Source organism: Chaetura pelagica, unplaced genomic scaffold, assembly GCF_000747805.2.
Source record: "Chaetura pelagica isolate M959 unplaced genomic scaffold, ChaPel_1.0 scaffold833, whole genome shotgun sequence".
NCBI classification, from domain to species: Eukaryota; Metazoa; Chordata; class Aves; order Apodiformes; family Apodidae; genus Chaetura; species Chaetura pelagica.
This window is the reverse complement of record NW_009952821.1, coordinates 161,059-172,744: the sequence shown is the minus strand read 5'-3', so window position 1 is coordinate 172,744 and position 11,686 is coordinate 161,059. Positions and strand designations below refer to the sequence as shown.

Genomic DNA, 11,686 nt, shown 5'->3' with positions numbered 1-11,686 from the left:
CATCCCTGGCAGTGTTGAAGGGCAGGTTGGATGGGGCTTGGAGCAGCCTGGGCTGGTGGGAGGTGTCCCTGCCCATGCAGGGGGTGGGACTGGGTGGTCTCAAAGATCTCTCCAACCCAAACCAGTTTGTGATTCCATGATTCTGTGATTTCTGAGGCATCCTGTGCCATTCCCCCCTGCCCTGGGGTTTGCTTCCCTGCCAGGTGGGGATGGCAGCAGTGGTGAAGCTGTTGGGTGTTCAGGCTTTGCTGCTCTGCTGAGATTTCTACCCAAGGGAGCTCTCTGAGGGAAACCACCCATTTAAAAAATATTTCCCCCCACACACTTGTAGCTAGAGATGCAGCTTGAGGTGTGATCCTGGCTGCAGCCCAGCAGAGCTGCTGTGCCATCTGGGGGCTCTTTGCCTCTTCTCTCCTGCCTTTGAGCTGCCACATCCCTCAGGGGATGGTCAAGGACTGGCTTCCCAGCAAAGGGAGGTTTTTCCCTCCTTTCCCAGCAGGACACTAGAGCAAAGAGCAGCTCTGGCTCCTTTTGGCCCTTCTCACATCTCTCCTGCCAGCATGAGGGAGGATGTAGATGTAGTTTCCCCTCCTGTTGGTTCCTCTGCACGAAGAAATGAGGCTGCTCCCTGCACAGCCCCAGTGCCTGTGCAGACAGAAGCACAGCAGCTATTGGAATATGCAATTATGGCGTATAAAATGTCCATTAAATATGTGTACAGAGTGAAAAATGAAGCCACTGTGACTCACTCTGGTTAAGGGAGAAGTGACTGAACAAATGGAAGGTCCATGGCACGAGCCAAGGACGTACAGGGGGAGCAGGAGACTCACTGGAATAGTTGTGCTGAGGGTGGGCCAGGCCAGGAGCTGCCAGGAGGCAGGAGAAATGGTAAAGGCAGAAGCCAGACGAGCATCCTGAGATACCAGAGGGGTTCAACAAACCCCCCCTGGGGCTTGGGGAGCTCAGAGGAGTGAGCTGGGGCTCTGGGGAGCAGGGTTTGCACAGGGCTGTGGTTCCAGCAACGTGCAGGGACCCGGCTGCCAAATACCAAGTGTGGAATCTGAGGACTTTGGCATCTGTCCTTCAGTCTGAGTCTTTCAGTGCTGCTCTTGGCTGGCCAGGGTGGGTTTAGGAGGCTTTCAAATAAGCTTTTATATGTCTATAAATTTGTAGCCGTTTATCTGTGTGTCTGGGCACGTTTGGGTGGACATGGACACACAAACTCATCCCTCCTGTTCTGCAGGTGTCGTTTGAGTTGTGATTATTTCCCTTCTTTGAGCCCTCCAGGGAAGGAGCCAGATCATTTGCACGTGGGGGCTGTAACTGCAACCCTGGTAGTGGAAAATCTGGGAGGAAAGAATTCAGATCATTAAGCTCCAGAGAGGAAAAAAAACCCTCATGGATCCACATGCTTGCAAGGTTTCTGGATGTGTGGGGTGGCTTTTCCTTGCTCACTGTCTTCCCCAGCAGCAAGGGGCTTTCAGAGCTTTCTCCAGACACTTTCTCTCCCTTTTTCATTAACTTGGAGGTGCAACCCAAGAGCTTTCTCCAAGCATGTGGATGGAAACAATGAGGACAGGCTGCTGAAGCCCATCCCACCACTGCCCATAGCTCCATCCAGCCCAGGTCGGGCAGGGGGGGTTGGTGGTGCAGGCAGGGCAGGTGCTGCCTGGAGCTGCAGGATCTGAGTGTCCCAGTCCTCAGGACTGGGCCTTTTTGGGGGAGATCTGGGGGGAATGGGAGCTCCCCTTGCTGCTGTGCTGGGGGTGAAGTGGCTTAGCAGGAGGTTTGGTTGGAGATGGAGTTACTGTAAGCATAGAAATGATGGTGATGTTGACTTGACCTGGACCTTTTCCTTCACCCCAGGTCACACTTTGGTTCCTTTTGGGGGTGTTTAGGGTATAAACTGCATTAATTCAAGCATGTTTGTTGCTGTGGGTGGATTTATTTGGGCAAACTAGGAGCGTTCAAACATTCTAAGTGCTTCCACAAACACATATGGGCAGTGAGTCCCCCAGACGTGTGGGAAGGTCACATTCCCACGTGTGGTCTCCTCTGGGGGGGTTGTGGCAAACACAAAAGGGGTTGCCTGGAGTTTGGGGAGGAAATATCCTCAGGGGGAAAAAAAAAACAAGGAAAAATGTTCCCTCCATCTTTCATCTCTCCTCTCCCAGTTGCTTCTCCTGGTTGGTGCCCCCATCCCATGAGCAGGGTCTGTGTCACTCCCAAAGGAGCTCCCAAAAGGACCTGTTCCCTTCTCTTCTGTGCAGAGGAGGACGTGCTCTCCAGTGCCACCAGACAGCCCAGTACAGAAGCAGGAGAGGGGAAGGGGCCAGGGATGGGCTGTGTCTCTGTGGGGCAGATGCCAGCTGTGCTGCTGCAGGCAGGGAGCCCCAGGGCTGCTGCCCCCACCAGCTCCTGTCTGCGGGTTGAGAGTTTCCAGCTATGCAAAAAATGAAGCTTGAGAAGAACTGGCTGTGGAAGGAAAACCCTGGGAATAAACATTCATCAGCCTTCAGAAGCTGTAAAAATAATAAATATAGCATTCTGGAGCTGGCTGGGGCCAGGGCTTGGCTGGTGCTGCTGGCAAGGTGACATGGAGCAGGTCCAGGATGGGCTTCAAGGGCTGTTGGGGTCTAGCACTGTGGATGTCCCCTCCCTGGAGGTGTTGAAGGGCAGGTTGGATGGGGCTTGGAGCAACCTGGTCTAGTGGGAGGTGTGAAAGTGTCCCTGCCTATGGCAGGGTAGTTGGGACTGCGTGGTGCCTCACCACCCAAACCACTCTGGAGCTTGGGGTGCTGGATGCTCTGGAGAGCTCCCCAGCTGCTCTCTCCCTCCTGAGCTCCTCTTGTGGTGGCCCAACCCAACTTTGCATCCAAGGGGGTGCTGTGAAGCCTCAGTGCAGGGTCTGGCCCCCTTTGGCCATCCAAGGGCAGGTTGGATGGGGCTTGGAGCAGCCTGGGCTGGTGGGAGGTGTCCCTGCCCATGCAGGGGTGGGACTGGATGGGCTTTGAGGTCCCTCCCAACCCAAACCAGTCTGGGGTTCTGTGGTTCTATGAGCTGCCCCCTGTGCTCACCCTCCCCTCTAAGGGTGCCAGGATGGGGGGGCAGCCCCAAGGCCCTGTCCCCACTCCTGCTCCAGGCACAGACCTGACCTTCCCAGCCTGAGCGTGGCCAGAGGGACAGGGGAGGAGGGAGAAGAGGAAAAATCTGCTGGGTGGGTTTAAAGCTCTAATTGTGCTGATCTGGGGAAAAGAAAAAAAAAAAGAGTTGAAAGTTTTGCTATTTCCCTGCTACTGAGAGAAGCTTTTTGGCTGGAATTCTCCTGTGGTTTGGCCAGTTCCTGAGCAACTGGGATTCCTTTGGTGAGAGGGCACAGGATGCACAGCAGGGGCTGGGGCTGCTCCCAGCTCTGCTCCCCAGGGCTGTGGGGTGCAGGAGGCTGGAGCAGCCACCCCCTCACCCATGGCCAGGGGTTGTCCCCTTTTTTGGACACACGTGGTCTTCTTTTTCCCCTGAAGATCCCTTAGACTCTGTTGTTAGTGTCTTTGTGTTCTTCAGGGCTGCTCCACAGGTTGATCTTCCCCTTCAGGGCACCTTGAAAGGCATCTGACATCCCTGGGGCATAAAGGGGACCTGATCATCTTTAAAGTCTTCTCCACCCAAACCAATTCTATGATTCTGCCAAGCAGTGTGGTGGGCACACACTGGGGCTGGTTTGCATCAGCCACCCAGGCCCCTTCAGTGCTTTTCATTCTATTTTTTTAGAAAGTATTTGGTGTAGTCAGAAAACCAGAAGGAGCCTCATGGTGCTCCCTGTGGGACTGGCAGGTGAGAGGGGCTCACATGTCCCCTTGCAGGCAAAGCCCACCCACCCCAGCAGCACTCAGCTGGCACTCCTCATGGTCAGTGACAGGCTGAAGGAGGAGGTTTGTCACCCTGGCCAGCTACAAAGCAAAACTGCATGACCAGTCTGGCAGGTGGAGACCACCTGCCCCATCTCTCCTTCCCCACCTCTTCTTCTCCACCTGGAGACCCTGAATATTTCCCCTGCCCCAACCCTGCAGGTCTCTCTGGGGCTTTCCAAGCCAGAGCAGCAAGAGCAGCGTTCCCTGAGCTCCCTTTGCCCTGACACAGGGATGGGCTTCCCCCTCTGAGGTGCCCCAGGTTTTCAGGCAGAAATGGAAGAGGCCCATCAAGCAGGAGCTTTGGCAGCCAGGAAAACTGTCTCCTTGCTGGTTTTGTTTTTAAAGCATGTTCCTTGCACCATGGTGTTAGCTTAGGGTGCAGCCCCAAGACCCCAGTGTCTGTCCTGAGGTGAGACCAGAGGAGGATGGGCCCCAAGTCCTGCCAGCACCACCTTCATTATGCATGTGCTGCAAAGCATCTGTAGCCTCATTTATTCAGATCTTGGTGGAGGAAGGGAGTCTTGCTCCTTCCCATCCCATAGCACTCACCCAGGAAAAGGCCTTTGCAATCACAGCTTCATTATGTAGGGTTGGGGACTTGGTGCCCTGGCCTTGGAGCTCAGAAGGGGCAGGTGGATGGAGCTGGTGTCGGAGCTGGTGACCCCATGGTGCCTCCAACAGGGACATGAGTGAAGAGAGGGAACCCTCCAGACTGCTAGCTGGTGATGATGGGTGCCTGGGGAAGGCAAGAGGCATCTGGTGAGAATGGGAGTCACAGATCAGCAGTTGCTTGCTTTGGAAGCCTCCAGAAGGGAGCCCGAGGTCTCATGACACGTGAGACACGTGCAGCCCACAGAGAACACCAACCAACCACTCCAAATGCTGCAGTGGAGACCAGGCCAAGAACCACTGAGGGGATTTTCCTGTAAGCACCTCTTTAGTACAATATCCCTAAGGAAAAGGGAAAAAATGACACCAGGATGATGAAGAAGAAAGTATCATTACTGCTGACCACAGGGTTCTGCCAGCTCCTCAGCCAAGGTTTGCAGCAGCCCCATCATTTGCTGGTTTCAGGAGTCATCTCTGCTTGCAGCCAGGGCTGGGCAGCTGCTGCAGGGGCTGGGACCTGGGTTGTCCCCATGTCCTGGTCCCTGTGGGGCTGTGAGGTGGCTGCTCAGGCCTGGTGGGTCCTGCCTGGCTGTGCCAGGGGTTTGCAGATGGGCTGTGTTGTTTGGAGCATCTGCTCCAGCTTAGCCTGGAGCAACTGGGGGAGTCACTGTCCTGCTTAGGGTGGGTTTTGCCAGGAGAGGGTTGGTTGTGAAGCACAAAAAACATCAATGAGCTTTTAAAAGCAACAACCCAGGGTGCCTGTGTGTGCCAGTGGCAGATGGACAAGCTCCTGTGAGTGTTCTCCTGTGCAGGAGGGGGTAGGGATGGAGACAAAGCTCATGGAATAGGTCTGGGTCTGGTCCCAGTCACCTCTGCTCGCTGCACTGGGGCTGGTGGGAACCAAACCTCAAAGCAAGGATGGCTACAGCCTGGGAGGGAGAAATCCCCCCAGCCCTTGTGGGACGTGGGGATGGGGCTGGTGCATCATTAGCAGGTTGTCTGGTAATTGGGGTCCAGGGAAGGGCCGTGGAGCTGGGGAAGGGGCTGGAGCACAAGTGTGAGCAGGAGCATCTGGGGGAGCTGGGGGTGTCCAGGCTGGAGAGTAGGAGCTGAGGGGAGACCTGCTGGCTCTGCAGCTGCCTGAGGAGGTTGGAGCCAGGGGGGTTGGGCTCTGCTCCCCAGGAACAAGGGATGGGACAAGAGGAGAGGGTCTCAAGTTGCCCAGGAGAGGTTTAATTTGAATACTAGGTAAAATTTTTTCCCCCGAAGGTTGTCAGGCTCCAGCAGAGCCCTGTGCTCTCCAGTGGAGCCAGCTTAGATTTCAAGGTGAAAAAATGACCAGAAATGGATAAAATGATACCATTCTTGCTAGAGATAGTGCAGGAAGCTGTTGTCAGGCTGAGGACTCACACTCAGGTCCCACATCCTCCTGTGTCACCAGCTTGGTGACTCCTCCACCGTTTTGCCTCTCCTTAGGCTCCCAGTAGGTGTATTTTTCCATGTGGAAAAGCCTTTCCAAAGCCCATTCCTCTGGCACAGCCTCTGCAAGGAGCCCCAACCCCTTTTCAAGTTTTCCAGAGCTCAACTCTCCTTTTCCTGAACCTCCTTAATCACTTCTTCATCCAGTTCCATCTTGAATAAATTAGCTGCAAGCGAATTTGCCTTGCAGGAGATTAAGTGTCCCATTGATTGAAAAATCCTGGGAAGAGCCTGGTTACTTCTCCATTCCTCCCTAATCCCTGCATTCCAGGGCCACCAGTTAGACATACCTTCCTTCCCTGGTTTCTTTCCATTTAATCAAAAGCTCTTGAAGCTCAAAATGAGCTTTGCAACCTCTGCAGTGCACCCAGGGAACCTGCTGTGCCAGGGGGGTTATTCCCTGAAACACCTGGAATTTTCTGGATGCCAAAAGGCTGAGGGGACTCTTAAGTGAGGGTGTGGGATCATCAGGGCTGAGCTACCTCCAGGCAAAGATGTTGATTAATCCAGCCCTGGTAGGAGAAAGTGCAGGGAAAAGCCAACAGCACTTTGTTGGGGATAGGCAGAAGTTAAAAATGATGCCATTCAAATTAATTAATGAAGGTAAATCAGGACTAAAGGAATGGAGTAGAACCAGACCCAGGACTGTTGATTGGTTTGATGGTGGTGGGATCTGGAAGGGGATGCTGGGGATCAGCACGTCCAGAGGTGCATCCAAAAGCTCATGAATCTATAAGCACTGAACTCGGGGACAAAATTCCCAAGGAAATGTTGGCTCCTCCATCACCCAGTGCCTTCAAACCAGGGATGGGTGTTTATCTGGGAGATGTGCTCCAGCCAAACATGACTGATGGGGTTCAGCACCGAGATAACGGGCAGGAATTAATGCCTGTGACACAGGGAATGTCACCAGATAATGTTTTTGACTAAAGGGGAAAAAGAAATACCCCAATCATTCAGCCAGTGCTGAGCAGATGTGACTCTCATGATTTCAGACACTGAAGCACAGCACGTGTCACCAAACCATTTTAAACCAGTGGGGGGAGAGAAGAAATGCAAACTGCCAGCAGAAATACTGGGCCTGCTTTGTGGTTGTTGGTTGGTTTTTCTTTTTCCCCAGGATGAAAGTTAAAAGTATGTAGCTGTGAGCAGCCTGTGCTTGTCTCACTCAGTCCCTTTCTTTCCTTGTTGCTTTGCTTTTGTCTTCCCCATAAGGAGCAGATGAAGAGGAAGGCGAGGGCGGGTTGTTTGGGTCTGGTTTTCTTTTCAAGTTTCATTTATTGGCCAAGCTGTGACGCAGGGGCTGCTGCTTCCCTCTTTGCAGGGGGTTCTGCTTGGTTGGAATCCAGCTGGGGTTGGGGATTACAAGCTACCCAGGAGCTTGGGGTGAACCCAAGGGGAGAGCTGGGGCGGACTGGGTGGGATGTCCCAGTTGGGTGATTTAGGGATGGGATTTTTTTATTTTTAAGGGCAAAAAAAAAAGCACATTTAGAGCACAAAGTGAAGGAAGAGGTTTGTAAGGAATCTGTGATCTGGTGGGCACAGCAGCATCCCTGCCATCCAGCTTCAGGGAATGCTTTGAGCATCCCTGGGACCAGCACCTTCTGAACAGCTGGAAAAATCTATTCCTGAGCTGCCAACTTTCCATGGAAGTTTGACAGCTTCAGCTAATTAATCCTTTCCATGTAACCAAAAAGGGAAAACAATGCCATTGTCTTTGGGAGGCAAAAAAATTCTGGCTTCATGAGCTTCCCAACCCCTTTGCATTCATGGCAGGGTCTGTAAATACTTGGGCTTGCTTTGAGCTTCCAGCCCTGACGCGGGGTCGGGCAGCTGGGGGGGTGTGTGGTTTGCCCTCAGCATCATCTTGGGCTTGAAAGAGATGCTTCAACCCAATAACTGCTGCTGTTGGGAGAGATTTATTAACGGGTAGCGTGCTAATATTAATATGTGGTGATTAATTCATGGGGAAGTCCCAGCTGGGATTTTCCTGCTGCGAGGTGGGAGCTGTTAATGTTAAACCCTGGTTGTGCTAAACCCTTCCATTGCAATGAAGAATTTAAAAATGAGAACATCATCTCCAGAGGTGTCTCAACCTTTATTTCTTTCCATCTTCGAGGTCATTTCCTCCCCCCTTTCAATACATTCCACATCTTCCCCCATCTCTGACCATGAGCATCAGAAGCAGCAGGACACGAGCAAACACCTTGGGCAGGTCTGGGGGAAGGTGCCAGCTTTCCCAGAGCTTCTGGATGCTCCTGAGGACAGCTCCAGGTGGTTATTATTTTCCCCTAATTAATCTCCTCGTTAGCAATGAAGCTGTAAGAGAGAATGAGAATCTTGAAGCACTGCTTAGATTTGGGAAGTTTTCATCGGCTGAGCGATCCAGTCGCGTAGGGAGGGAATAAAAGGGTGTTCAGTGTCTTGGTTGAAGTAGCATTTAAAAAAAATAATAATAATTAAAAAAAAATGACCCTTTCTGGTCTAACAGGGACCATCTGTGCTGGGGATGGTGGCTTTGCCAGCTGCTGGGTAGCACGATGCAGAACAAAAGAGATCCTGTTTATCTGCCGATCCGGCCTGGGACGGTCGCAGCCACCGATAGGATTTGGAGAACAAACAAGAGCAAAACGAAGGGAGCAGATTTATTTTGGGCTAAGACATGGGGAGAAGAAGATGCCAAGAACCCGTGGTTCGGGGTATTTTTGAACTAGCCTGGAAGGAATGGCCAAATTCCTCAGGTTCTGCTCTCTTCCTCCTTGGGTTTGCTGCTATTTTGGGCAAATCCTGAAGAAAAAGTGAGCAAAATGCCAGCAATGCCCCAGGCACGTCCTGACCTGCACCCCTGGGGGGTGGAGGGGGTTTGACCAGCTCCTGCTTTTTTAAGGAGCTGATGGATGTCCAAGGTCCTCACCTGCTTGGGATCCTAACATACGTACAGCTCGGGGCTTCTTGTTAAGTGAACAAGCCCAGGATGGACCAAAACTCCTGGAAAAATCACTTTTTCAGCTTTTTTTTTTTTGGTGAAAGTTTTTAAAAAACTCCCTGTGGATCCCAGTTGCCATCACTGCTGCACCAGTTCCCTGCTGTTCCCTTGGGTGTTGCTTGGCAGGGCTCCTTGCTGCACACCCGTGTCCTGAAGACCATGAGAAGGTTCCAACCCTCAGTGGTGGTGGGAAGGGACCTTCCCTGCTCCCTGGGGACAGCCATGCCCACCATGGACCTCAGCTGGATGCTGAAGGTCTGGGTGCTGGTGCTGAGCTGAGTTGGAAATGGGGGTTCCCTGCTCCTCCTTGTGCTGTCAGGTGGTTTTGTGTTGCATCTGGTGGACATTCCTTCCAGGCACCACTGAATCATCCTTCCCAGCTCAGGGCTGCCTGCTGTCCTGGGAAGAAGAAGGTCAGACAGTGCTTTTGCTGCTTGCCCTGAGGCAGGTTTGGGGGAAGAATTTTGTGTCCCTCCCCCCACCCCAGCAAGGGACCTTCTGACCCATGTCATGGGGGCTTGGGCTGGGAATCACTTCATCCCCCTGGAGTGGATTTTTGGCTGTGGGTTTGCTCCCCTCTGGGCACTGATGGACTCCCCTTTCCTGCAGGCTGGTGGTGGGAGCTCCCTACGAAACCAATGGCCAGCAGAAGACAGGAGATGTCTACAAGTGCCCGGTGACCAGTGACACCCACAGCAACTGCACCAAACTCAACCTAGGTATGTGCACCCCCCGGGCACCTTGGGCACTGCTCTTGGGCACGGCTTTGGCTGGTGGAGATGCACCCTGTCACATGGCCCAGGCTGTCCCCAAAAAGCATGAGGACTGCTTGTTTTGGCAGGATTTAGGGGCCACGAAGATGATCTGAGGACTAGTGCTGATCTGCTATGAAGAGTTGGGGGTGTTCAGTCTGGAGAAGGCTCTGAGGAGACCTTAGAGCAGCTTCCAGTGCCTGAAGGGGCTCCAGGAAAGCTGGGGAAGGACCTGGGATGAGGGCAGGGAGGGATGGGATGAGAGGGAAGGTTTCAAGCTGGAAGAGGGGAGGTTTAGATGGGATCTGAGGGAAAAATTCTTGACAGCTGCTTCCAAAAAAAAAACCACCTAAAAGCACAAAGTCTGCAGTTTAAGCCAGCTCTTCTGCAGTGTCCAGCTGCCTTCCCTCTTGCTCCAGAGATGCTGGGCAGCAGCACGGGGTGTTGGGCTGGGTGCTTGGCTCTCCCTAACCCCATCCTGTCTCCCAAGGGCGGGTGACACTCTCCAATGTCTCTGAGAGGAAGGACAACATGCGCCTGGGCCTCAGCCTGGCCACCAACCCCAAGGACAACAGCTTTCTGGTGAGGAGCTGGGGGGGGGTGTCCCTGCACGGGGAGGTCTCTGCAAGGTGCTTGTGCTTGTGCATGAAGTGTAAACACCCCCATGCAACACCCCAGGCTTGGGGAAGGGTGGCTGGAAAGTGCCTGGTGGGAAACTGCTGGTCAACAGGGGTTGAGTATGAGCCAGCAGTGTTCCCAGGTGGACAAGAAGGCCACCAGCATCCTGTATCAGCCACAGTGTGGCCAGCAGGACCAGGGCAGGGATTGTCCCCCGGTGCTCAGCACTTCTGAGGACAGACCTCAAACCTTGGGGTCAGTTTTGAGCCCCTCATGAAAAGGGCATTGAGGGGCTGGAGCATGTCCAGGGAAGGGCAGGGGAGCTGGGGAAGGGGCTGGAGCACAAGTGTGAGGGAGCTGGGGGTGTCCAGGCTGGAGCAAAGGAGGTGAGGGGAGACCTGCTGGCTCTGCAGCTGCCTGAGGAGGTTGGAGCCAGGGGGGTCGGGCTCTGCTCCCCAGGAACAAGGGATGGGACAAGAGGAACCAGCCTCAAGTTGTGCCAGGGGAGGTTTATATTGGATCTTGGGAATAATTCCTTTCCCAAAGGGCTGTCAGGCCCTGGCACAGGCTGCCCAGGGCAGGGGTGGAGTCCCCAGAGGGATTTCAGATGTGGTGCTGAGTGACTTGGTTGAGTGGTGGCCTTGCCAGTGCTGGGGGAACAATTGGCCTGGATAATCCTCAAGGTCTGTGACCCCCTGGAAGCCACACAAACCCAGCTGCAGGAACCTCTCTGTGTCCAGGATGCAAACACACCTCTCTGTGTGTTTATATCTATGCTACATGCCCTGTGGGGCTCAGAATCGTACCCTTCCATGGGGCAGAAAAGATGCCCAAGGAGAGGGCAGCCTTGCAGAGCAGCAATGAAGAAGTGGCCCTTTTAACCCCATCCCTGCTGGTTGTTTCCCCCCCAGGCCTGCAGCCCTCTCTGGTCCCACGAGTGCGGGAGCTCCTACTACACCACGGGCATGTGCTCCCGGGTCAACTCCAACTTCAGGTTCTCCAAGACGGTGGCTCCAGCTCTGCAGAGTACGAGAAACCATCTGCCCTGCAGCTCTAACCCCACCTTTGAAGTCAGAGGGATTTTCTGTTCCTTAATCACTTCGGTCCCACTGGGAAAGCAAAGCAATGTCAGTGTTTCAGGGCAGGCCAGAGAGCAGAGGGAAACGGTTGCAGGGAAGTGGCTGGAAGGGGGTTACATACACAGACATCTGGTAAACATTTTCCTTTTGACTGACACCCTGGGAAGACAAAAAAATACCTTATTCTTCCCAAACCAGAAATAAAAGCATCCAGAATATTTTATCAGCACAGCTCGGAAGGCAAAATAGGGAAAG

General features: G+C 53.5%; 1 protein-coding gene across 1 annotated transcript in view; it reads left to right on the top strand.

Moving 5' to 3' along the window:
* ITGA11 (integrin, alpha 11) overlaps positions 1-11,686 on the top strand; it is a 50,004-nt gene that overhangs the window by 11,391 nt on the left and 26,927 nt on the right. Inside the window, exons 3-5 of the mRNA XM_009995137.1 lie at positions 9,592-9,701; positions 10,225-10,316; positions 11,264-11,378. Of these exons, the coding sequence (XP_009993439.1) occupies positions 9,592-9,701; positions 10,225-10,316; positions 11,264-11,378 (317 nt within the window). The remainder of the gene's footprint in view (positions 1-9,591; positions 9,702-10,224; positions 10,317-11,263; positions 11,379-11,686) is intronic.